A 22,432-nucleotide genomic window follows, 5' to 3' on the forward strand; every position below is an offset into this window, starting at 1 on the left:
CCTGACTATTTGTGTTGGGGGGGCCCGACTTTTTTTTTTTTCCAAAGGGGGGGCCTGACAGAAAAAGTTTGAGAACCACTGACCTAGTTCAATCCAAATCATAAAGATATTTGGTTTGTTCTCACATAACAAAAGCAGCAAATTCTTAAGATAATAAAGCTGAAATCACTATCTGTTATTATTATTATTAGCGGATTATCTGTCCATTAACTTGATAAGCTGATTCATTGTATAAGTGACGATAAAACTAAAGGCCCTGACACACCAAGCAGTCACCAGAGGACTAGCCGACGCTGAAGTCGGCTGTTGCCTCGCCGTGTTCTCCTGCGTTTTGGCCATGTGTCGCACGGGAACACACCGCACCGACTTCAGTGCATGAGTGGCAATAACTCTCCTTACCAGCAGGCGGCGGTAGTGTGTATTCGTCATTCAAAAGAGGCAACAACCGGAAGACAGAGAAGAAGAAGAGTATATTTTCTCCGTAATATCATACAGAGCTGGCCTCTCCTGGATCAAGGTGATGAGCAGGTCTTCGTTTGCATCATTCCAGATCGCCATGATGAGATGAAAATGAATAGCAGTCTGTGTGTGCCTTCTTAAATCGTTTGTTTACGTCCCTCACTTCCGCTTCGCTTCTCATGCACTGATTTGCTAGCTGAACAGCCAATCAGAGTGATTATTTGGTCCGACTGCCAGACCCGATGCATGGCCGATTCAACATGTTGAATCGGCCATGCATCGGGTCTGGCAGTCCAAATAAGGCGTGTCACGGTCGACGGTGCGGGACACACCAACCTGACTACGGCGCCGCGAATGCCCGACAGCCTCTGACGGCCTCTGACTCCCAAAATCGGGTTGGTGTGTCAGGGCCTTAAGTCTATTTGTTGGGCTGTATATATATTTTACTTGTGTTTCATTAGACGATCCCAATCAATTTAAAACATGTTCTATTTAAAGGTCCCCTATTATACTGTTTTTCATCAATATATGATAGGTCTCAGATATATACAACCTGTCTCTGAAGTGTTTGGCTAGAAATACCCAACAGATCGTGCATTGTAGCATCCCATAAACCCCTCTGTTTCAGCCCTGTTTCAAAAGCGCTGATTCTGTGTCTGTTACTTTATATGAAAATAAGGAGCCCCTCCCCACGCCCCTCTGAAAGATATTTGGTTAAAAAGAACTCAATGGTGCTCAAGGAGGAGATTCAGGTGATAAGGTGGGGGGGGTTTACCTTGGTTGGTGATTGGCTAATGGTTACACAAGCCAAAAAAATCGTTATGACATCATAAAGTGGCCAAAATCTGATCAGCTCATTTTCAGACAGGTTTTTAAATAAATGGATCAGGACAAAAAGTGAGCAAATCTTTCATCCTGCAACTTTCAGAATCTCTTTACACAGAGGGGACAATGTTTCTGTATAAAAGACATGAAAAACTGATGTAACATGATGCTCTTTCATTAACCTTGCCAAAACCCTTGTTGACTCGATTTGATTGAATGATCTCTTTTTCTATGGGTACTTACAAGCAAAGCCTTTGACTTATCTACTGGTGGTATCTCTGCCCTATTTTTTCTTTGTCAACTTGAGAGATCAAATCTTGCAAGGTTACAAAACTCCCGTGAGTTGCACGACAAGCCTCATGAGAAATATGAAATGATAGGTCTCGCGGTCAGCTCAGCATCCGGCAGCAGTAATTAGGTTTTTATCAAACTGCAGCAGTCTGCATGACCTTTTCACAAATAGTGCTCGCTGTAATTGACTATTTGTTGCAGACCTCATCTCTCATTGCGAGTGTATATATTACAATTTGCATGGTTATATTGGCTATTCGTTGTTAGTATTGTTTTTTCCTAATTAATTTGTTATTTCTGCTTATAGACATGTCTTGCTATACATACATACATACATACATACATACATACATACATACATACATACATACTAGAGCTGCTCGATTATGGCAAAAATCATAATCTCGATTATTTGGGTCAATAATTGATATCACGATTATTAAAAACGATTATCCATTTTCTTTGAAAACATCAATTTATTGGAGAAAACAATTTTGAACAGTATGTTTTTAACAGTTGATTACCTTGAAGTTTAAGCATAATTCAACTGAAAAACCAATAAAAAAATTAAAATAAAATAAATAAATAATCGTTTTATTTCGATTACGTTGTTTTTGTAATCGTTGCAAGCCATAATCGTAATTGCGATTAAAATACGATTAATTGAGCAGCCCTAATACATACATACATACAAAATATATACTGCATAGCTTTAATCAGCTGTAACTGGTCACATACTATTACATTGTCATCTGGCTCAACAGGCACAAACGTCTGAAAAAAAGAAAACTTTGAGAGAACTGCTGTGGGAGGCATTTTGTGCAGCCAGAATCCTATCAGGTTGAATTTAGAAAATGCTGCTCTGCAGTTCTTCATCCTCTGTGGCCGCTAAGCAAAGCTAAACTAAGCTAAGCTAGCTATGCACAAAAAAATGTTCCCTCCCAGGAGCACCAGAGAAATCACCGTGGCCAAATTAATTTTCTCCCTTCTGCTTGTGCCGGCAACCTGAGGGATCAGTGAGGCAGAGAGTCAGCCAACGAGAGGAGACACGGTGCTGGAGGAGAGAGGGAAAGGGAGCAGAGGAATTTCAATGTGGCTGTGTCTGTCTCTCCCTGCCAAAGAAAAGCAATTACTATCACAGCTCCTCTCTCACTGCTCTGTGTGTGTGTGTGTGCTTACCTGTGAGTGTTTCCGACTGCTCTTTAGCACATAAGGATTTTGTATGTTACACGCATAAAGGGAAGATTGGCTTGTACTCTGCAGGGTGTTTGGGAAATCTGACAAGATGTCTGTTTCCGCCGTGTAAGGCCTTCAAATCAGCTGAAGCTTTGCTAAGACTTCATAAAACCTCCTGTCCAAAACACACATATCTATGTTCACTGTGCTTGTAATGGTGACAAACGCCAACCTAAACGTTACAAATGTGCATGTAGATTTACTCTTTTTTTATCTGGAGTGAAACAGAAATTCAGCAAGTGCTCATTTTGACAGCCAAAAGATAAGATAAGAGACGGACAGACGGACAGACGGACAGACGGACAGACGGACAGGGATGCAGAAGGACAAATGGAGTTGTTGAAATATGTGAAGAAGGGAGGAAGTGGGGTATATGAGTAAAAAATATGTGTGATCTCCTCTGCAGAGCTTTCCTCAAGACTGTGATTGTGTGAACCATCACTCCTCACCTCAGCCAGAGCTTTAAACATCTCTCTCTTCCACTTCTGTCTCATGTCTTTATTAGGATGCGGAGGTTCGCCTACTGCAAGGTGATTTTGGCCACCTCTCTGGTGTGGGTGATGCTGGACATGTTCATTCTGCTCTACTTCAGCGAGTGCAACAAGTGCGATGACAAAAAGGAGAGAGGGCTGCCCGGGAGACAAGGTGAGTGAATATTGCCGTACATATTAACTGTGATCAATGAGACACACTCTGTCATCTGCCTGTTTAATGTGTGTGTTTCTGCTGCAGATACCCTGACCAAGCCGCGGGACGGGCCCGGTGAAGGGGGGAAGCCGGTGGTGATCCCGAAGGACAACCAGGAGAAGATGAAGGAGATGTTCAAGATCAACCAGTTCAACCTCATGGCCTCGGAGATGATTGCTCTCAATCGGTCACTGCCTGACGTCCGGCTGGAGGGGTGAGCAGCCTCCCTGCAGCTAATCGTCTGTCCTGTCACTTTCTCTTATTCCACTCATTAAGCTCCACTCAAAATGGCTTTCACTGGTATCCACTGTTGGAATAGTGCACACTGGTGATGCGTTATAAACCGCAAGCCAATCAGTCACACTGTGAGCCACAGTTGTTCTGTAAAGGTTAGTCAGGATTAACAACAAAGGGTGGAACAGCAGATGTGTAGAGGCCTAAGTCAGGGTAGATAGGATAACCTCGACAAAAACTATAATTCGCTTTTTTGTTTTTTTTAAGTGTTTTATTAAAGGGGACCTATCATGCAAAATGCACTTCTGTACGTCTCTTATACATGAATATGTGTCCCCGGTGTGTCAGAGAACTCACCAAGTGTCAGAAAACACAACCCTCTCTCTTTTCATACCCAAAATCTCTAAAAACGGGGCTGTAACGGATCTGATACAGACTGATCCAGATTTGAAATAAGGAGCTCCGCCTATATGGGCAACTCTCCACCTATCAGGGGAATGAGAGGTTGCCGTGGCATGGTAACAGCATGGTAACATGACGCTCGTGCTCGTGAAGTCAGCTGCATCTCATTCGCCACAGAATCAGCCCTTGTGAAAACAGGGCTGGAAAAGAGCAAATAGAGCGAAATGAGGCATGGCTAAAATGCATGATCTGTTTGGTATTTTGAAAAAGAAACTTCACAGACATGTTTTGTATAGGTATGGCCCTACAATATATTATTCAAATATAGCATGATAGGTCCACTTTAAAGGACATATTAGGTATAATATAATGAAATACAATATCGAGCCATTCAGACAAAATGACAATAAATGATGACATTACTGCGGTCCTGCCTTGGGTCTCGTCATGCTGCTTCCCTGATGGCTTCCACAGGATTGTAGCTGACATCCTCGTGGATTCATCTTCTTATTACAGACGCATTTCCTAACATTCGGTCTATATGCTGTAAAATGTATTATCTCTTTCGATTTACACACGGCATCTGTTGCACGTCTGTCCGTCCTGGGAGAGGGATCCCTCCTCTGTTGCTCTCCCTGAGGTTTCTCCCATGTTCCCCTTTAAACTGTGGGGTTTTCTCTGGAAGTGTTTCCTTGTACGATGTGAGGGTCTAAGGATAGAGGGTGTCGTTTCTTACTGATATTCTGCACAAACTGTGCTGTTATATTTGCTGTAAAGTGTCTTTACTGTAGGGTATTTGTATTATATGTACAGCACTTTGGCTCGACCAAAAATCGTTTAAAAATGTGCTATATAAATAAAACTTGATTTGATTACAGTAGAAACACAGCAAATATTTCTAATTTTATATATAAGATAAAGTAAAGAGTGTGCTTTTACAAAGGGATTAAAACGATAAAACACAGATAGCGAATTAGAAAGGGTGTGGTGGCCGGACATCTTCCATGGGCATATGAACTTCCTAGAAAGTGTCCAAACTGCATACCATAAAGTGATCGTACACATTATGTGCTCAAAATGAGTCTTTGTTAGTTAACGGCAACTCCTTTGGGTCGGTGTGAAAGCTGTCGATTTAACTGAGAACTTAATAACCTCGCTGAAAGGACCAGGGTCTGAGAAACGAGCAAACTCTGGTGCGGTTTGTTTGTGATCTGAAAGCAAATGAAAAAAAAAGCTAAACTGCTGTTGAACCATCTGCTCATCGTGAACTGTACAGGAAGCAAGCCTGCGTTAGCAACGTGCAGATGTATGTAAATCAGCTATGAATGTAGCACGAGAGTGGGATTTCCCTGATCAAAAGCAGTTAAATCCGTTCCGTTTGCGTTCTGTTTACTTCGCCAGTTTATGAATAAAAATGCTGTAGTCATTTCTCTCTGTAGTATTGCTGTTAAGCCTCTTTTGCAGTATATAATCAGTATGAAGGCGCATACTGTATTTCTTTGTGAGCTCCTTGTGACACAGGAGAACATAAAGTAACACATCAAGAGTATCAAAGTGCACCATGCCGAGTCACTGGGTTGGGATTTCCCCAACGCGGCTTCACGTTACACCGATGACCCAGATCATGACAGCGGCCAAAACTCTCCATGAATGAGATTCCCATCAGTCTCTATAACTTACCTATGGCTTTTGGTTTGTTTTCAGAAAATCCAGTGTGAACAGGAAAAGGGCCAGAACTCATTTGCAACAATATATCGCCCCTTTATCTTGTCTGGACCAAACTACAGATGCGCTGTCAGTATGCAAAGAGACACATTGTCACGTACAATGAACACAGTGCAGACTCAAAACCAGTTAGAATTAGTACAAGTTGTTCCAATGGCACAGTGTTATTACGTGGTGACCTGGTGCTGCATTAGCTACAAGGTCCAACCAATACATTAATGACATATTTTTCAATAATTCTCCATTTCATCCTCTCCTATAAAATAAAAATGCCTTTCTCTCCACGACTAATAGCCCATTAGTTCACCCAAAAGATTGATCCCACATTGTCACATTAAGGAGGTAATGATGCCATTTCACGCTGCCCCGTTTTATATTTCACTTCAATAATACTAGGTTATATGTGCAATTTGGAAGTCCTTCTCTATAAAGAGGAGTTTAGTGTCACTTAAGTGTCTGCCAGTGCCAGTTGCTACAGGTTGTTCAGTCATTAGACAGGTGTGCATCCGACCTGCAGCTCAGAAGATATGTCGAGGTTAGTTCAAACAGATGGAAACCAGCCCGGCCTCCCCTCTGCCCCTTCATGCCATCAGTAGAGGAACATGCATGGATCAGTAATAAAGGTTTTCAGAGCAATCGGCAGAAAGACTGACTGACAGACACGAGACTGACAGGCGGGGGCATATGCACACTAGACAGGCGGGAAAGAAAGAGGACATTGATCCGTGAAATGGGTTTTAGTCTTTGAGCCAGGGTTGATTACTAGGTGTATTTTCACTCAGCCTTCTCTCCGTCTATCTGCTTTTCCAATTAGGAGATAAGGCCGAGTCAATATCAAGCACAGCAATGTGTAGGTAGGCACGAGTGCGATGGTGTTTGTTTGTGCCAGTGTGGTGTGTATGAGTGTGGCGTGTGTGGATCAGAAGGTTTAGGGAAACTGCGTGAATGGATTCGTCGTTGTCATGCCGGACACCATTAGCCCAAACTTTGAATTGGAAACTCCCTGATGTTTTGTTTCCTTATACTCAGCAGTGCAGTCATTGAGTGTAAAAAAAAACAGGAGAGGACAAGACATTAAGTTGTGTGTGTGTGTGTGTGTGTGTGTGTGTGTGTGTGTGTGTGTGTGTGTGTGTGTGTGTGTGTGTGTGTGTGTGTGTGTGTGTGTGTGTGTGTGTGTGTGTGTGTGTGTGTGTGTGTGTGTGTGTGTGTGTGTGTGTGTGTGTGTGTGTGTGTGTGTGTGTGTGTGTGTGTGTGTGTGTGTGTGTGTGTGTGTGTGGGTGTGTGTGTGTGTGTGTGTGTGTGTGTGTGTGTGTGTGTGTGTGTGTGTGTGTGTGTGTGTGTGTGTGTGTGTGTGTGTGTGTGTGTGTGTAGCTGCAATATATGACACTATGTAACACTTTCCGTGACCACACCTTTCAGACAACTTGGCATGTTCTCCTTTTTTACACCCTAACTGCAGCATTTTTATGAGAATGCATTATATACATGTATGGCTGTGTATGTGCCCGAGTTAAATTAGTAACATTTGCAAAAGCAGTAAATCCTAACCAGTCTGCCTGCCCATTGTGACTTTTCCCACAATCCACCGGCTGGAGAAACAGTCTGTAACTCATTACCCGTGCTTTGCCGTTGCCAAATGTTGCTCCACTTACTCTTTGGATCCACTGGACTCACAACCACTCCTCAGTTGTTACAATCCACATCATGTGACACTATGTGTTGTCCATCATCTGTGAACACATGTTGTTTTGTTGGAGTTACAGAGGGTGTTATGCCATCAGCTGCACAGTTACGATCATGTCTGAAAAGTGAACAGTCTGAGTTGTTGTTTGTGTTTCTGAGGGCAGAACAAATAATGAACCGCTGTGTATTAAAGTTAAGAGGGTGTCTCTGTTTCTACAGTGAATCATGTTGTCCATCCATCTTCTCCCGCTTATCCGTGGGTGAATCATGTTGTGCCATCATCAATTTTCCTTTTATGCAGTCTGACTGACTGAGAATCTGTGTGCGTGTGTTTTTTAACAAGCTCCGGAGGCAGCTGCAGGATAGAGTGTATTATTGACCTCCTCTCCTCTGTCGCTCTTACATTCCTCCTGTCAGGATCAGCGGTGGAGAGAGGAAGCATTCTGGCGCTCTGGATGATCGCGGGGAGGGGGGGTTATGACGAGGGATCATTTTCCATTTGGTTTTCTGGGAGTTAAATCTGACAGAGTTTGGAAATCATAAGCTGGTTTGAGCAGTTTGAGCAGTTCACTATTGACAAAAACACATAAATTATGTGCTGGACAGTGAATGAGACACGGGTATCATGGCTTCCTGCAGAGTGTCTGGACCTACAGCCGTGTGCCTCTGTGTCTGTCGCTTACTCCTCTTTTTTATTGTTGAAGAGTAACATTTAACATATTTTATGCCATCTGCAGTGCTAATCAATCCATCTGTTTCCTGTGTATTGTTTACAATGAACAGAGCATTCTTTCAAAGCTGTTTCCTAGGAAATGCACTGTTTATTTTGGTCAGTGAGAAGATTATGACAGACTTGTATTTCTTTGACAATGTGGACATGATATGCAAAGCGGTGTTTTTATTTCTTTGCGACACATAGTTTATTCGGAGACATCTTTTATGAGAAAATAACGCATTTTCATTTAATTTAATAGTTTATTTGAACCCGGGACAATGCACATTGATGAACACTTTAAACAAAATAATGCTTTATTTATTTTTATTTTGCAGTTATAAAATAAACAGACATTGCTCCAGATAACAGAACAAACAACAAAACATGTAACAACTAAACAAAACATAACGGGGGGGGGTGTGACTTCCTAAGACAGCTGATTGTGACATACACAGGACATTACATACACAATACATTACACAGGAGATGCCATATTGACAGGGTCAGACAGGAGAGCTGCGGACAGTGAACCGCAATCCTCCTGTCTCCCCTCAAAATCCCCCAGCAGAGAAGCTCCACGCGCCATGTTCAGTAAACAACATAATGCTTTCACATCTAAATGAGCCGGATTTTAGCTTTGAGCTAATTTCTATCCGTAGTCCCGTCACAAACAACATTTATAAACATGACAGTTATATAAGTGGCAAAAATAAATACATGATATGCAGAAAGAGCATGAGCAGCATACACGCATTAACCACATGGCAGTACAATGTAGCAGCTACGACATATAAAGTGCAAGAGGAGATACCGTGTAGTGTACATGTGTTTTTTGTGCAGCATCTACTCCAGTCTCAATAACACCGAAATAAAACTGCCTCAAATGTCATCAATCACTCTTGCAGGAACCCGCAAGATGCTCTTTCTTGCAACCCCAAACTGTTTTATTGGCCAAAGTAATGACTGTGTTTATACGCTGCAATATGGCTTCAATCTTCTGTCACTGTATACGACGTATAATGAAAGTATCGTAAAATACAGCAGGAGACTTTTATGGAAATGCATGTGAGAACACTTTTATAGATGGCCAGGTGGGAATGTGTGCTGCTTTACCACTAAACAATAAAAAAAACGTCTGTAAGGGTTCAATGTGTTAGACGAGCAACCTCAAGCTAGTTTCTCTGCAAACTGATTTTAAACTCCTCCCATGGCGGCCTGGGAGATACAAGATAAATATGAAATCCATAATTCTGCTTGGGGATGTTGTCGGGGGTTACATAAACAAGTCAACCTTTGTACTTAATGACGTAAACAATGCAAACCTCAGGGAATATTGTCGAGAAGGATTAAAATAAGTCACTGACACTAGTTCCTACCTCTGTTAGACATTTACTTCCCTGTGTGTCTCAATCAGACAGTGTGATGTGTGTGTGTGCCTGCACTGCTCTGATAATGACTCGGTCTCTAATTAGCATCACTAATCAACTGTCATCATGCTGACCCAATATTTCTGTGTATCCATCTTTATCCGTCTAAATTTGGGAATATACGCTCGGCTGCTCGCTCATTATTATCTGCTTTCAGCGTTTGAAGTCCATAAAATATGCTTTTTCACGAGGCCATAAACAATGATCTGATGAATGTAGTGATTCCATGACTGACTAATGCGATAGAGTTGATGTTTGAGTCCCAATTGTTTGACTCCAGTTCAGCTCTCCCTTGTGTGGACTCACTTTAGCTGCAGCTCTTTGTAGCAGTCTCTTACGATTAGACAGAGGCTGGATTGTGATGTCTCCACCAGTGTTTTTCTCTTCTCTCGCTCGGTCTCTGTCAGCTCACTTTTGTCTGTGTTCAAACAACTTCATGTGGTTTCCTTTTATATAACATGTCTGTGTGTGTTCGATGCAATTCTCACACTTCCTCTTATTGTTTCTCTAGTGATTTGTGTGTTGTCTGTTCAGTCCTGAAGTGATTTCCATATTTGTAGTTTAAAATAAAATGTATTCTGATTCTGTTTTGTGTTCTCTTTGTAGGTGCAAGAACAAGCTATACCCCGATAATCTTCCTCGTACCAGCGTGGTGATTGTATTTCACAACGAGGCGTGGAGCACACTGCTGCGCACCGTCCACTCCGTCATCGACCGTTCTCCACACACTCTGCTGGAGGAGATTGTCCTGGTGGACGATGCCAGCGAGAGAGGTATAAACACACACACACACACAGTGACACTGCACATAATTCCTTCAGTGCCTCTGCGTGCGTGCGTGCTGATGCCCAACAGCCCGTCAGCATATATGGCCTGTGTGTGCCACTCCACCCTGTGCAATGCTGCTAATCCCTGTTTGGGGGAGATTAGGTCTTTAATTCGCCAGCCGCAGGGATTACACTCTGTTATTACCCTCAATCCCCCCCCACACACCCGCCACCCTGCAGCACCATGTCACCCGACGGGACCTCGAGGTGCAAATCAGAGGGCGTGGGTGTTTCTGTGAGGGGGGGTGCAGGTAGGGGATCTCTCAGCAGGTAGAGGGATTGTCGGCAGGCATGCTATGACGCATTCACAAATACAAACACACACACACTTCCCTTTGATCTGTGTTGCTACAAGACGAATAGTTTAGAGGAGTGGCTTGAAATCCATCTCCTGGTTTTGAGGCTTTGTTTATAATGCAGTTTATTAATAAAATGTGAATCCCTCACAGCGTTGTTTGTCTATTGATTGTGTTTCAACCTTTTATTTTTGCAAATTTGCTACACTCCTTTCATCGTTATTTGTAGGAGTAGATTTCCTGTAAGTAGCTGAGTGAGATTGTTTCCGACTTGTTTTATGAAAAATCCCAATAACTGTAATGTCTAAAAGTCAACATTTAAAAAGATTGTTGCAATATTTTTCAAAATTAACAACATGTTTCTATCAAAATATTCAGATGAAACCCTGTTTTGTTGGCATTTATAAACAAGGTTTCCTGCGTTTGTAAAACTGGTTGCGTTCCCACATGCCTTCCACTATTTCAAGCACCCACTGACAAGTTATAAAAAAATACTAATTAAAATACATTTTTAATCAAAGATTTAAGATTTATTGTTTGCAAGAAGGACATTCGAAGCTTTATTGGAAACGACAATAGTAGCTTTGAATGTAATAAAAATGAATATATCTACATTTTGACAATTGGTACAGCCTTAGCTGAGTTTGTCTTGTTTGCTTACTTGTGTTTATTTCCTTATTCTATTACATAAATGTGTTTGTTTGTATATCTTAAGATTTCCTGAAGCGGCCCTTGGAGCAGTACGTCAGGAGGCTGGAAGTCCCGGTCAGAGTGGTGAGGATGGAGCAGCGGTCTGGTCTTATTCGCGCTCGTCTTAAGGGAGCGTCGCTCTCCACGGGCCAGGTGTGTGTGCTCATGCACATATGTGACTTCCATACCCAGAGATCTGCTCACCATATGGTCTGTGCACCACTCCGTTTGTCTAATGTGTTCTCCCCATGTTTCTAGGTCATAACCTTCCTGGATGCTCATTGTGAATGCACAACAGGGTGGCTGGAGCCTCTGCTCGCCCGCATCAAGCAAGACAAGTAAGAGACATACACACACACACAACACATACACACCTCTGACTACCTCAAATAAATCTATAAACTTTTGTTGAGCCTGCAGGGGGCTTGTCCCGGTGATTATTTCATTCTTAATGAGTTATTCTTGGTATACTGCTTCCTGCAAACAGATGCTCAAATAAACACACACAAACTCACACACACAAACTCACACACACACACTCACACGCACAAACACACACACACACAGGGTTTACTTGTGATTGAATCTGCCATGTTGATGTTTGTCGTAGGAGTACGGTGGTGTGCCCCATCATCGATGTGATCAGTGATGACACGTTTGAGTACATGGCGGGATCCGACATGACGTACGGGGGCTTCAACTGGAAGCTCAACTTCCGCTGGTACCCTGTACCGCAGAGAGAGATGGACCGCCGCAAAGGAGACCGCACGCTGCCCGTCAGGTGGGTGATACAGCGGGGGGATCCGGGGTGGGCCTTGCCTTTTTGAGGAATCTTTTCAACTTTCTTAAAATCCCCAGCAGCCCCAGGGTGATGTTGTGCAGCTGACCCTCACCCTTCCCTGTGTGGTTAAGTGAGAAGAGAATGTGCCAACAGGGACAAGATTGTATCATTAGTAAAGTACCACATGATCATTCACGCTAACTCTGTCAGTCAGCTGTTTAAAATAACTTGTAGCCTGAGAGCGTTAGCGTTGCTGAAAGGCATTCACAATTGATTTGCACTGAGCAATCAGACAGTTAATAATCTTAAAACGTTCTCTCGGCAGAAACACTCATGGAATAGATTGAACTTTCCTCTGTGGCTTAAGTCGAGATGCTTATGTTATGTAAGACTCTGTGTTTTTTGCTATAATTTCTCACGGCGCAGAGCTTATTCCTGCCTGTCTATCATCTCTTCTTCCTGCTCTTCTTTCTAAGCTCGCTTTACGGCATTATTCAAGGTCACACGCATAATATGTCTTGTGTAACGCTCTGTGCGGCTGTTTTCGGTTGTTTTTCACAGTTAGGCATGACAGCATTTTCCTAAGGGTGTTTTGTAAACGGCCTAAAAAACTAAAATGGTTTGTAGGATCAGGGTTGGAAATGATGAAGTGCTTAAGACTAATGACAATCTTTCTATATTATAGAGAAGATTTAAAAACTTTACCACATAAACACGAATTCTGAATGAAGCCGGTTTATAAGGTTTGAGTTAGCACCATTATAGTTCCTGTAGTGCAGAATGTGGGAGATGAGTCGATCAAATGGAATCAGTCAGAAAAGAGTAACAGATTCTAAAATAGCTGCTAATTCAACAATCTTTTGTTCATTATGTGTTGCATGACAAGCTACAGGCCTGCTGCTGTTACACTGATGAGATTCGTTCAGTCACGCAGAGGAGGAAACCTTAACAGCTGAACTGGTTATTATGGGCTCATCTACCTTGTAATTTACAGTACTGTGCAAAAGTCTGAGGTCATTTGGAAAGTTTTCCTTTTAAGCTAGAGGAGAAAAAAGAGAATCAAAGGTTTAAAGAAGACGTATAAAAAGTCCTCTGAACACACAGAATGACCTTGTGTCGACTGAGCTGTTATTTCAGACCGAAAGCTGCGAAAAGTTTAAATTCTTAGTAGGAAATACTGCGCTGTATTTACAGTTGTTGGTTTTATTGTAGCATGTTTGTGTTTATCTCGATGTCACAGTGTGAAATAAACACATTTTTGACGTCTCTTTTTAGGTCACTGTTTAGAGGAATGTCTTTAATAAGAAATGTTAAGCTAAGGGTTTAGAGAGCTTAAAGTAAAAAGAAAAGCACACATTTCTATTATTGTGGTTTATTATACCATGATAAATAAACGGTTTGTATTATTTATAGTTGTTAAAAAACATCTGTGTGTGTTGTTCATGGGCTTGTGTTTTTGTTTCTTATTATTTCCTACTTTCAGCCGAACGCTTTACCCTCTGTGCACTCAGGATATGTCTCATCTGTGTGGCCGCTAGTATGCGATGTATTATGTGTTGGAAAGGGAACTTGGATGTATAATGAAAGTAAAACAGGCAGTTAAGAAAATAAGCATGATATGAAAAGAAGGAAACCATTCTTTTAGTGGGAAGTATAGGGTAGAGCCTCGAGTCTATTTCACACTCACACGCAACAGGGAGGTGAACAGGGAATGACAAAGCAGGAGAACAGCAACAAACAGGGAGCGCAGCGTAAAGTAAAACCCTGATGGGATCCGAAGGTACTCTGTGACCTCTTACAAATCAGGCCTTCAGTGAATGAAGTGCCATTAACCTACCTTGCTCTCAATTTACACGGCTGTCTCCTTTCTTTCCAGGACCCCCACCATGGCAGGCGGCTTGTTCTCCATAGACAGAGATTATTTCCAGGAGATCGGCACTTATGACGCAGGCATGGACATATGGGGAGGAGAAAACCTGGAAATCTCTTTCAGAGTGAGTGAGCACACTCGCTGCCAACTCACATGACTGTATTCTTCCATGCACTGGCAGTCATTCAGGACTGGAGTGTCTGAAACACACACATTCACATTACACTGACTTCCCTGACTAAATTGTTGACTTAGCTAATACTCTGTCAGGCGTCAAAATGACTGGCAAACGTATTCAGACTGTCACAACTCAGACCTCTCCCAGTGTGGTTATTCTACATACCCCATGTGTGTGTTCATGCCAAATCTCTTGTGTTTCACAGATTTGGCAGTGCGGTGGGACTCTAGAGATTGTCACATGCTCTCACGTGGGCCATGTGTTCAGAAAGGCAACTCCCTACACGTTTCCTGGAGGAACGGGACAGATCATCAACAAAAACAACCGACGCCTGGCAGAAGTCTGGATGGATGAATTTAAAAACTTCTTCTACATCATCTCCCCCGGTGTGTGTGTGTGTGTGTGTGTGTGTGTGTGTGTGTGTGTGTGTGTGTGTGTGTGTGTGTGTGTGTGTGTGTGTGTGTGTGTGTGTGTGTGTGTGTGTGTGTGTGTGTGTGTGTGTGTGTGTGTGTGTGTGTGTGTGTGTGTGTGTGTGTGTGTGTGTGTGTGTGTGTGTGTGTGTGTGTGTGTGTGTGTGTGTGTGTGTGTGTGTGTGTGTGTGTGTGTGTGTGTGTGTGTGTGTGTGTGTGTGTGTGTGTGTGTGTGTGTGTGTGTGTGTGTGTGTGGAGCGCTAATGAAAGTATGCCTGCATGTGCTCATGTGTGGAGTTTAATCTCTGTAGCAGGTGTGATCTTTCCATTAACCCGGTGACAGTGCGATATTGCAGCGGTTGCAGCGGGATGGGGGGGCGGCGAGTAATTTCACGCTCGAAGCATCTATTGACTTACATACACATACATACATACACACACACACACACACACACACACACACACACACACACACACAAGCTGGCAAAGGAGACGCAGCCAAAAGTAAAGCAAAAGACACTCAATAGAAAATATTTGTAGAGGTTAAGCTCCTTTTTAAAAACTTGCTTGGAACACACTCAATTATTCCATTATTGTTTAGCAGGAAGCACGCTCTCGTCGGAGCTGTGATGGTATTGTTCAGAGCCGGCCAAATCTGCTCGGTTCACAATAAAGAAAAGTAACAGCAGCTGATATTTTAATGTGGCCCCCTGCAGGCTGGGAAAGTAATTGATGCTGCAATTGTAACACTTACCCACCTGCATGCTGTGACTCTTAACAGCTGAGGCCTGATAGACAGAGTGAACAATCATTTTGTTTTTAAGTCATTTCCAGTGTTCATGTTAGTCTTTTCAGTTTTGGGAGGGGTCTTTTTTTGCCATTAGCAGTCTGTAGGAACTAAGGTGTCCTTCATATCAAAGTCAATACAGTCCACACCGAAAACATTAATGGTAGCCATGCCCAGAGCACTCACAACGATGTCAATCGAGGATACTGCCTCAAAGATAATTCATGTCACTCACAGCAACCTGTACAGGCTGTTACTATTTCTGAGCCTTATTTCTGCTGCAGATGTCTGGCTCGGTCGCAGTTAGACGTTTCTCCCTTTCTTAATGCTGTCTGCTAGGCTCTGGTTAGCTCTGGTGGTTTCCCAGCAGGGGAATCAACACTAGACGGTTATGAATCATTGAAGAAAAAAGGAAATGCGGACATTTCAGAGATCTGTAACCAGGCTGTGCTGCATGTTAGACTAGAGGGATGTTTCCAGCTCTTCGGGAGAACTTTGATAGCATGTTCACTGGCTAGTCCGACCAAACACAGCCTCTAACAATGTGCAGCAAGGATACTTCACACTCATCAGAGAGGGATCTGACCAGCATACTCAGGGCAGCTACCCCAACACAAGCTATTTAGTATATTTTTTTAGAACCACACATAACTACTGGCAACAAAGTGAAGTAGCCTGCAGGACTGGTTCAAACGTTTGGACACTTTTATAAAAACAACATGTTTTTGGGACTTCTTTTGTAATTGTCATGAAACCAAACAGACTGCAGCTGCTGCCCTCTGCCAGGCAGCAAGCTCCACCTAGGCTATAGAGATTTCATATTCATGTGCCACTGTAACAATAGCCCTTTTTGAGCTTTTTGAAATAATTTGACATAAAAACTCTTTGCAATGATATATTGGGTCCGGGTGCTTCACATCAATGTGTGGCCTGACCTCATTTTACTCTACCAGTTAAGTCCTTAAATAATCCGTACATGGTAACATTGATTTAACCGCCAGTCAGCAGACATTATGAAGGTAGTTTAGTGCCATAGAGGCTAACCTTTATGTTACTGTCTGTTTGTGTGTGTGTGTGTGTGTGTGTGTGTGTATGTCCAGGTGTGACCAAAGTGGACTACGGTGACATCACGTCTCGCACGGGTCTGAGACAAAAGCTCCAATGTAAACCCTTCAGCTGGTACCTGGAGAACGTCTACCCCGACTCTCAGATCCCCAGACACTATTACTCCTTGGGAGAGGTAACTCATTCAGACAGAGATGCATCTGTGACTCACTGCCTATTAGCTCAGATCCAAGCAGACACAATGAATCTGTTTGAATTAGAGGTGTGGCTCTCTTGTTGATGTCATAATGGGGGTTTTTTTTCTGTGTGTGCTCTGCTCAGATCCGTAATGTGGAGACCAACCAGTGCCTGGACAACATGGCCCGCAAGGAGAATGAGAAAGTCGGCATTTTCAACTGCCACGGCATGGGAGGCAACCAGGTATCTGAGGAAGAAAGAAACATACTGACACAAAACAAGGATTTGAGTCATATTCCAACCCTTCAAATATGGTCCTTAGCTTTGGGTACTGACCGAAAGGATGACATGTATTTATTAGGATAAACCCCTTGAGATGCACCATCTCGTTTTCAAGGGGGTCCTGACAAAAGCAACGTCTTACAGACATACATGAACAAAATAACAGAAAGCAAAGCATGACAAACAAACAGGACAAACCACGTACAGTCTGTTAAGTAAAATTCATGAAGTAATACATACAATCATTACAATTTGATAGACAGTAGTGTCTAATAGATCAGTTTCATCAATAACAAGAGCAGACCAGCTGAAGGTGAGATGATAATGCATGCTTAAACATACCCAATGATGCAAGGGACCTAATAGTAGCAGGTAAAGTATTCCAGTCGGTTGGGGCTTTAAACATGAACGCTCTTCTGCCAAATTGCAGAAAGAAGTGTCTGAAATGGTCTTTATTTCTAACAGGAGTAATGGAGTAGTGTTTTTAAACTTCTGTTTGTTATGTGCAGGTTTTCTCTTACACGGCCAATAAGGAGATCAGGACAGACGACTTGTGTCTCGACGTGTCCAAACTAAACGGACCCGTCATGATGCTCAAGTGCCATCACCTCAAAGGCAACCAGCTCTGGGACTACGACGCCGTGGTGAGTGGGAGAATCTGTGAGGACATTGTGAATACAGATTTACTGGTACAGTAAATGTATAAATATGAACACAAACACAGAGGGGTTTTCATGCAGGTCTTGAAAGGTACATAGACTTTGGTTTCTGTTCTGCAGACTTCAGAATAAGTTACGTTTTACTGCACACCAGAAATCCTAGAAGGTGATATAGTATGGAGTCTTAACATTGTTGTGTTTCGTATGAACTACAACAATAACCCTGGGGAAGTTAAAACAGTAAAGTAGACAAAATGATTTTCATCTCAATGTTATGTCCCCACACATACTAACTACACTTTGGATACACTGATCACTGTAGTGTACAACGAGCATTATCCTCATGCAGAAGCACTGTTAAAAGAATACCTATATTACCCATAATATACTGTGAAGAGAACAATTGATGGGAAAAATACGCAAATAAGATGCTGATTATCTAACAAACTAAGTAAAGGAATTGTTTACACCTTAATTTTCATTTCATCTTGTTTGTTGTTGTTTTTTTTAACTGTTTTCAACTATTTCTTTATAAATAAAAAGGGACACAGATAATTTCACAGATATTTTCAAAAACTGAAACAGTTTGTTCCCAGAGTAAACACAGTGTGACACCATAAGGACCACTTGTCATTTCAGTTGGTGGAATATTTATTGCTGTCAGATTTAGGGTGATTATAAATCCTAGTTTTCACATTACACAACTCAAACCACAGCACTGAGAAAATCTAAACGAATTGCGCCTCAAAATTAAAGTCATAAAAAAAGAAAAAAAGTAGACACCCTGCCTCCAGATTGGTATTTATTAACATGCCCTTGTGAATTCCAATCATTAAATCAAAAGCATGATTTTTGCCCTCCTCACACACACTCTCTCTCTCTCTCTCTCTCTCTCTCCTCAGAAGCTGAGCCTGATCCACGTCAACAGTAACCAGTGTCTGGACAAGGCCAACGAGGAGGACAGCCAGGTGCCCTGCGTCAAAGACTGCACACACACACGCTCCCAACAGTGGCTGCTGCGCAACGTCACACTACCGGAAGTCTTCTGACCACACTCCGCACACTCCCAAACACACACACTCATACACACAGCGGCCCAGAGTGAGCAATCAGGGGAACAGACGTGTTTATTATTACATTCGGGCACAAGGAAAGTAAAGACTTCCCACGAGGGGATTCGCGAAGAGAGGAGGACGCATTGGACGGTACTACCTCTGCCAGAGATCAGAGGGAGGAGCGTGTTTGACCCTCCTCAGAGCGAGAGAAGAGGAAAGACTCCCTCTAGGAGACGATGGCTGTTGTTATACATTTGTTTTTTGTTTTTTTAAAGAGAATTTAAACTGAAGAGAGTGACTCGCTCGCTGGGCGCGGATATGAGACCAGTGGAGAGGAGGTTTTCACTCACAGCTTCCCTGGACACAGCAGTCCACCCTTCAACTCATCACGTTTACTGACTGCCTCTTACGAAAGAGAGAGAGTGTGTGTGTGTGTGTGTGTGTGTGTGTGTGTGTGTGTGTGTGTGTGTGTGTGTGTGTGTGTGTGTGTGTGTGTGTGTGTGTGTGTGTGTGTGTGTGTGTGTGTGTGTGTGTGTGTGTGTGTGTGTGTGTGTGTGTGTGTGTGTGTGTGTGTGTGTGTGTGTGTGTGTGTGTGTGTGTGTGTGTGTGTGTGTGTGTGTGTGTGTGTGTGTGTGTGTGTGTGTTCTCTGATATGAATGTATGCTTTTGAGAAGGGGGCTGAAGTCCTTTGTTGATTTTTTCTATTTAATTTTGTAAAGGATTTTGAAAATGAACGACTATGAAGAAGAGCGTGTGTGTGTGTGTGTGTGTGTGTGTGTGTGTGTGTGTGTGTGTGTGTGTGTGTGTGTGTGTGTGTGTGTGTGTGTGTGTGTGTCAGAGCCCCTCCTACAGTCTTGCAGCAGTGAATGTCTCCCTCTGGTGTTACTCCTCGGCTTCTCATCCTACAGACTGAAGCTTCCCCACTGAGGAATTTTTACGGGACTGCACAAACTAAAAAAAGGAAAGGACCCGACGTCTGCCATCCGCAGAGATCTAGAGATAGAAATATGATGTTTGTGATATCTTGAGATTTTTATGTCAAGTTTTTACATTGCTTTGTCCTGTGAGAGTGCCACAGAGCAGTAACCCTAGTCTGTCTGTCTGTCTGTCGTCTTTAAAGATGTTTAACATAGAGCTTACATACAGTACACACACACACAGAACACTAACTGATATTCACTGCCTTATGTAGTGTTAAACTATAGGAAATCTCCCATAAGGCACTACATAGACACACACACATCCTGTATACATATAGGAAAAGGCGGCTCTAGCCTGATACTTTAATCCATTTTGTCATATCTTCTTCTCAATGACCTCTTAAAAAATTCACTCCAAGGGCTTCTTTCCTCCAGTGGAGTGTGTGTGTGTGTGTGTGTGTGTGTGTGTGTGTGTGTGTGTGTGTGTGTGTGTGTGTGTGTGTGTGTGTGTGTGTGTGTGTGTGTGTGTGTGTGTGTGTGTGTGTGTGTGTGTGTGTGTGTGTGTGTGTGTGTGTGTGTGTGTGTGTGTGTGTGTGCCGAGTGTGTGTGTGTGTGTGTGTGTGTGTGTGTGTGTGTGTGTGTGTGTGTGTGTGTGTGTGTGTGTGTGTGTGTGTGTGTGTGTGTGTGTGTGTGATTGAGATTGAGGTTATGTCTGCAGTACTAATCCCCTATCCATCAGATCCCTGTTTACCAGAACAAACAGCTCTCAGATTCCTCGCTGTTGGACAAACGGAGCCTGTAGCGTAGACTGACGTCAGATCAGCGTGTCCCTGCGTCTGTTGTACATAAGAGCAGAAGCTGCTTTTATTTTCTAAACAGAGCCGAGTCTCTGCACTCTCCCGGGGACATATCTGCAGCAGGAAATGAAGCCTGGAAAGCGGTTGTTAGAATATCAACGAGACGTCGCTGAGGTGTTAGCAGACTTAATCAGGGACAGATTAATAATTATGGAGCATTGAAGGGAGTGTGGAGTTGAACTGTGGATTACAGAGAGCACAGCAGCAGCGGCAGCAGGCATATCTTAATCCATTACTACATATCTCACTGTGCAAATTCACCCGCAGTATTTCACTATTCATATCTCAGTCAGCCAGACAGCTGAGCGCTTACATCAGTGTGTCTTTTTTCAACCATCATGCTTTCTTTATTCTGTTTCTTTGTATCACTCCTGCGAGTCAGAGCAGGAGAGGTGGTTTCATAAAGGTTTTCACCATTTGAGCTTCCTCCAGTGGAGGAGGGTTTACACATAGGACACTGGATCATCTTCGTTGTTGACATGGTGGTGAGAGGAGGCTGTCGACTGATTTTATTTCTGAGCGAGTGGCTGTATGGGAAAGATGTGAAAGTTTTTTTTGATTGTGCGACAGAGGGTGTGTAACGATGTTCAGATTCTTTGGGGGGTTTGAAGTTATACTGACATGTCCAGGCTTCCACACTGAGCTGATCCAAATGTAGAAAATAAAGGTGAAAAGTTTACAGAATAATACCAGGACATGATGATTTCTGTCTCTTTTTGTCTGTACACACACACTCATAAAACACAATTTCCTCACAACGTTCAATTACTCGTAGGTTGGATATTGGAGAGACATTAGATACGGCCTTTTTACTCTGGACAAGTAAGTATAATTTTAAAAAGTAGGACTTGTGTTTTTTATTTTTTATATGAATACTTATATTCGAAGATTATTTTCAATAGCTTCCATGTATTAGTGATCCCCAATACCAATAGACCATAGACTGTGGTTTAGACCCGCAGAGAGCCATTAGGAAGACGTGTAGACAAAAGGGTTTTGTGCACACCTTACAGCAGGGGTGTCAAACTCAAGGCCCGTGGGCCAATTCCGGCCCTCGGCCTCGACTTAATTGTATGTGGCCAGTGGCCGGGCCGCCAGAGCTCTGAAAGAATAAAATACGTTTATACGGTTACATGCCGCTTTATAGGAGCACGTTGTCCATAAACTACATGTCCCACAATGCATCTCGTTGTGTGACATGCACACTGAAGAGACTTGCAGTTATTTGCCCCAGACTTCTGCTTTCAGACGTTATGAAGTTATTACCCTATCCGATAATCATCCAATGCAGAGGCAATAATGTAAAATAAAACATTATTTTATATATATTTGTAGTCTTAAAAACCCTTTCATGCATGAATTACGAAAGCCTCAGTCAGGATTTTTTTACCAAGTGTTTTTATTGCTTTTGGGGCTATTTTTTTCCCCTTCAACTGGGTTTTCTCCGGAAGTTTTTCCTTGTACGATGTGAGGGTCTAAGGATAGAGGGTGTCGTTTTTCTCATACTGATATTCTGAACAATCTGTGCTATTGTATTAGCTGTAAAGTGTCTCTACTGTATGCTATTTTTATTATATGTATAGGCCTACAGCACTTTGACTCGAACAAAAATCGTTTATAAATGTGCTATATAAATAAAACTTGATTTGATTTGATTTCAACTTTAGTTTCTTTTTATCTAGTTTTTTCAAATTTAGAAAAATAAATGTTTATATGTCCACTCAGGTGGACAGTAGGCTGTGCGTTAAAGTTTGAACTGAAGACTTGTACATTTGAAGAAAATTATAAATAAAGATGTGCAAACTTAAAATTACATTACCGAATATCACCGGTACCAAAAGAAAAAAGACCAGTGCAAACCCAACTCCCACTAGCATTTAAGCCTCCACCACTC

At 42.5% G+C, this 22,432-nt stretch overlaps 1 protein-coding gene across 1 annotated transcript in view; it reads left to right on the top strand.

The window, feature by feature from the left end:
• The window catches only part of galnt1 (UDP-N-acetyl-alpha-D-galactosamine:polypeptide N-acetylgalactosaminyltransferase 1), a 46,369-nt gene extending 27,099 nt beyond the window's left edge, over positions 1-19,270 (top strand). Inside the window, exons 3-14 of the mRNA XM_034102717.2 lie at positions 3,317-3,456; positions 3,544-3,712; positions 10,291-10,457; positions 11,523-11,650; positions 11,756-11,835; positions 12,108-12,278; positions 14,155-14,272; positions 14,532-14,712; positions 16,624-16,763; positions 16,910-17,008; positions 17,557-17,691; positions 18,609-19,270. Coding sequence (XP_033958608.1) covers positions 3,318-3,456; positions 3,544-3,712; positions 10,291-10,457; positions 11,523-11,650; positions 11,756-11,835; positions 12,108-12,278; positions 14,155-14,272; positions 14,532-14,712; positions 16,624-16,763; positions 16,910-17,008; positions 17,557-17,691; positions 18,609-18,755 — 1,674 coding nt within the window. The 5' untranslated portion in view covers position 3,317 and the 3' untranslated portion in view covers positions 18,756-19,270. The remainder of the gene's footprint in view (positions 1-3,316; positions 3,457-3,543; positions 3,713-10,290; positions 10,458-11,522; positions 11,651-11,755; positions 11,836-12,107; positions 12,279-14,154; positions 14,273-14,531; positions 14,713-16,623; positions 16,764-16,909; positions 17,009-17,556; positions 17,692-18,608) is intronic.
• Positions 19,271-22,432: the final 3,162 nt, after the last annotated feature.

Source organism: Pseudochaenichthys georgianus, chromosome 16 (genome assembly GCF_902827115.2).
Source record: "Pseudochaenichthys georgianus chromosome 16, fPseGeo1.2, whole genome shotgun sequence".
Taxonomy (NCBI): Eukaryota; Metazoa; Chordata; class Actinopteri; order Perciformes; family Channichthyidae; genus Pseudochaenichthys; species Pseudochaenichthys georgianus.